The sequence below is a fragment of the Arachis duranensis genome, chromosome 7, assembly GCF_000817695.3.
Source record: "Arachis duranensis cultivar V14167 chromosome 7, aradu.V14167.gnm2.J7QH, whole genome shotgun sequence".
NCBI classification, from domain to species: Eukaryota; Viridiplantae; Streptophyta; class Magnoliopsida; order Fabales; family Fabaceae; genus Arachis; species Arachis duranensis.
Genome location: NC_029778.3, coordinates 21,817,766 through 21,821,344, shown reverse-complemented (window position 1 = coordinate 21,821,344; position 3,579 = coordinate 21,817,766). Strand labels below are relative to the sequence as shown.

Below are 3,579 nucleotides of genomic sequence, written 5' to 3'. Positions count from 1 at the left end.
GATTCTATTCCAACCCGATTGAGAACCGACAGATGATTAGCCGTGCTGTGACAGAGCGCGTTGAACATTTTCACTGAGAGGATGGGAGGTAGCCATTGACAACGGTGAAACCCTACATACAGCTTGCCATGGAAGGAGCCTTGCGTGCTTGAAGAAGAAGACAGTAGGAAAGCAGAGATTCAGAAGACAGAGCATCTCCAAAACCTCAACCTGTTCCCCATTACTGCAAAACAAGTACTTATTTCATGTTCTTTTGCTTTTTACAATCAACCTTGATAATTATTGATATCCTGACTAAGAGTTACAAGATAACCATAGCTTGCTTCAACCTGACAATCTCCGTGGGATCGACCCTTACTCACGTAAGGTATTACTTGGACGACCCAGTGCACTTGCTGGTTAGTTGTGCGGAATTGCAAAATTGTGATTGCAATTTCGTGCACCAGACATGTACGACCGTGTCTATGTATTAGTGTCTGTGTCCATCAAACAAATGCAGCATAAGTTGTTCTAGAGTGAGTCTATACACATTATTACACCTCTTTGCTACAAACAACGTCTCACCGGATTTTTCATAAATGATGAAGCATACCAATTTTTTAAAAATGACCAAGTATTCTAGGTCGCATAATTGACTAATGCTTAGTAAGTTGTGTTTCAATCCGTTAACAAGAAAAACATCATTTATAAAGGAAAATAAATTTTTACCTACTTTACCTATGGCCACTATTTTTCCTTTACCATTATCACCGAAAGTCACGAAGCCTCCATCATACTTGTCTAACTTGATGAAGAACGTTGACTTTCTGGTCATATGCCAAGAGCATCCGCTGTCTAAGTACCACATGTTGTCCTTCCTATTAGATGCTAGGCACAACTGCAAGAAAAATTCTCAAGTAACCTTAGGTATCCAAATCTTTTTGGATCCTTTAATGTTAAACCATCTCCTTTGGCCAAGATCATTAAAATTGCCAACTATTTTGTAGACCATATCACCAATCAATTTTTCAGTTATAAAGCATTGAATGGGAAAATGTCCATCTCGATTGAATAAATGATAAAATCTTTTTTGTTGCTATTTTTTTAGATTAGTTGGATTTTGAAATCTTATGTCATCTGAGGTAGAAGCCATGTTTGCAAATGGTGATCGTTCAAAAATAATTTCAGATTTCTCATGAAAACTTAATCCAGCCTTATCATAAAGAGGTTTTTGACTAGCCAATAGTTTATTTAAATTTTCAGAACTTTGAGTAAATTTGGCCAGATCTTGTTTTAAATGTTTGACCTCTTTGTGCAACCTATCATTTTCTTCAAAATAGTTTAAATATGCAATCACTAAATGTTGTTTCTCACAACCTTTAATTTCAGCCTTAAGCCGCTTGTTTTCTTCAACAAGATCAATAGACGGTTTCGACTTCCGTTAATTTATCTTTGAGAAAAGTATTTTCAACTTTTAAGATGTCATTTTGAGTTTCAAGATCATTATTTTCATTTAAGAAACATCTTACTTTTTCAGTGAGATGATCAATCATGAGATAAAGGTCTTTATTGGAATGTTTAACATACAAAAATTACCTCATCAGGTTGGCTATGGTTGGCCATGAGGCAGGTTTGAGAGTTATTTTCTGGATCCTCATTTTCATCTGAATCATTCTCCAGATCTTCCCAAGAGGCCATAAGCCCCTTCTTTTTGTCTTTTCTGGTCTTATCTTCTTTCTTTAGTTATTTTGCTTAAGTCCTTCTTTGGTCTTCTTGAACTGCCCCCTTGCTTCTTCCTTTCACCTTCATCATTTTTCTAAATTTCTTAGCAAAAAAAAAAAAAAACTCATCATCAGATAAATGATCATTGGATTTATCATCCAGAGACTCAGCGAATGATTTGAGAGCAATTCCTTTTTTGTGTGTGTCATTTTTCAAGTAAGTAGTTTCAAAAGCAGGTAATTTTCCTCTCAATTCATCATAAGTCATTTGACTAATGCCGCTACTTTTGGCTATGACTATGGCCTTAGCTTCCACTCTTTTTAGAGACTTCTTGGAAATTTTCTTACTAACATAGGTTAAAGATGAGTAATTCTCATAGCATCTAAACCGTTGATGATGACGGTGAATCTTTCGAACATTTTGTCAATAGATTTTTCTTTCTTCATAGAAAACATCTCGTACTCTTTACACATCATGTCTATTCTGGTCTGCTTTACTTGGATAGTGCCTTCGTGTATGACTTGGAGCTTATCCCAGATCTCCTTTGCTATTTTACACCTTGATACCTTTCGGTATTCCTCGAAACTGATAGCACAGTTAAGCATGTTGACAGCTTTAGCATTAAGCTCTATTTTCTTCTTGTCTTCATCATTCCATTCAGCTTCAGACTTGAGAACAACTACACCATCTGCTCCTGTTTTGGTAGGGACTTGGGGACCATTCATGATGATCTTCCATATGTTGTAGTCCACCGATTAAACAAAGATCTTCATTCTTTCCTTCCAATAGATGTAGTTATTTTCATTGAAAAATGGAGGTTTGTTGTTGGATTGCCCTTCTATTAGAATATAGGCCACCACGTTGGAACCATTGTTTCTCGCCATTAGGATCTTTCCTCGAAGCTGCAAAGTTTGATCTCTTTGAGACCAAGCTCGGATACCAATTGATGATTATCAGTAGCTAAGAGAAAGAAGGAGGTTGAATCTTAGCCTCCTTTTCTTGATAACTTTTAACTTAGCTTAACCAAGAGACCTTGAAGATATTTTAGTTTTTGTCTCGTATCGAAATACGAGACACTTTCTTTTTGTCTCCTAAATTTCAGAAACTGAGATATAGTAGAGAAAAGAAAATTACACACAGATGTATCCTAGTTCAGTAACCCAGTGCACTGTAGCCTACATCCAGTCTCTATCAATTTGTGACGGAATTTCACTATCTTTCAATGGATTACAATGTAACACCCTACCACACAAAGTCTTATGCTTAAGTCATAAAACAGAGGTAGCGAGGTATTACGACCTCTAAAATAAAATTTAGTACATATAGTATTGCAAAAATGTTCATAACTAAGAGCCTTTGAAGAAAGTGGGTAATTTAAAACTGATAAATCGAAAAGCATGACACTCCGATCGTTAACTCAAACGAACAGCTAGAGATCAAACTAAGGTGAAGAGTTATACAAAAGAGTACCAAAATACATATATCAAGACTCGGGACTCGGCTTGCGAAGATAACCGGTCCGAGCATATAGTATACATACATATATAATAAGGAAAATCCCAAAAGACAACCCAAAAGACAATATACAAATCCTGTTTCTCCAAAATAACCTCTAGGAGGAGCCCAAAACAAAGTATATATGTATACAGTGGAGAATATAGTATCTAAAAGGTATATAATAGCCAAAATAAAATCCCAAGATACAAGGATCTCCGCCAAAAGAAAGTCTCCAGCATGCCTCAGCGAGGAGCCTCACGTCTTACATCTGTAAACCATAAAATCCGCATGGGTGAGAACCAGAGGTTCTCAGCATGATAACAGTGCCCAAATATCTAACATGTAATGTCCTGGGAAAGTCGAAGGCAATCCAAGAACTTC

General features: G+C 36.4%; 1 protein-coding gene across 1 annotated transcript; it reads right to left on the bottom strand.

The window, feature by feature from the left end:
- Positions 1-2,057: 2,057 nt before the first annotated feature.
- Positions 2,058-2,426, bottom strand: LOC107458216 (uncharacterized). The gene has a single exon (XM_016076415.1). The coding sequence runs from the start codon at positions 2,424-2,426 to the stop codon at positions 2,058-2,060; it is 369 nt and encodes a 122-aa protein (XP_015931901.1).
- Positions 2,427-3,579: the final 1,153 nt, after the last annotated feature.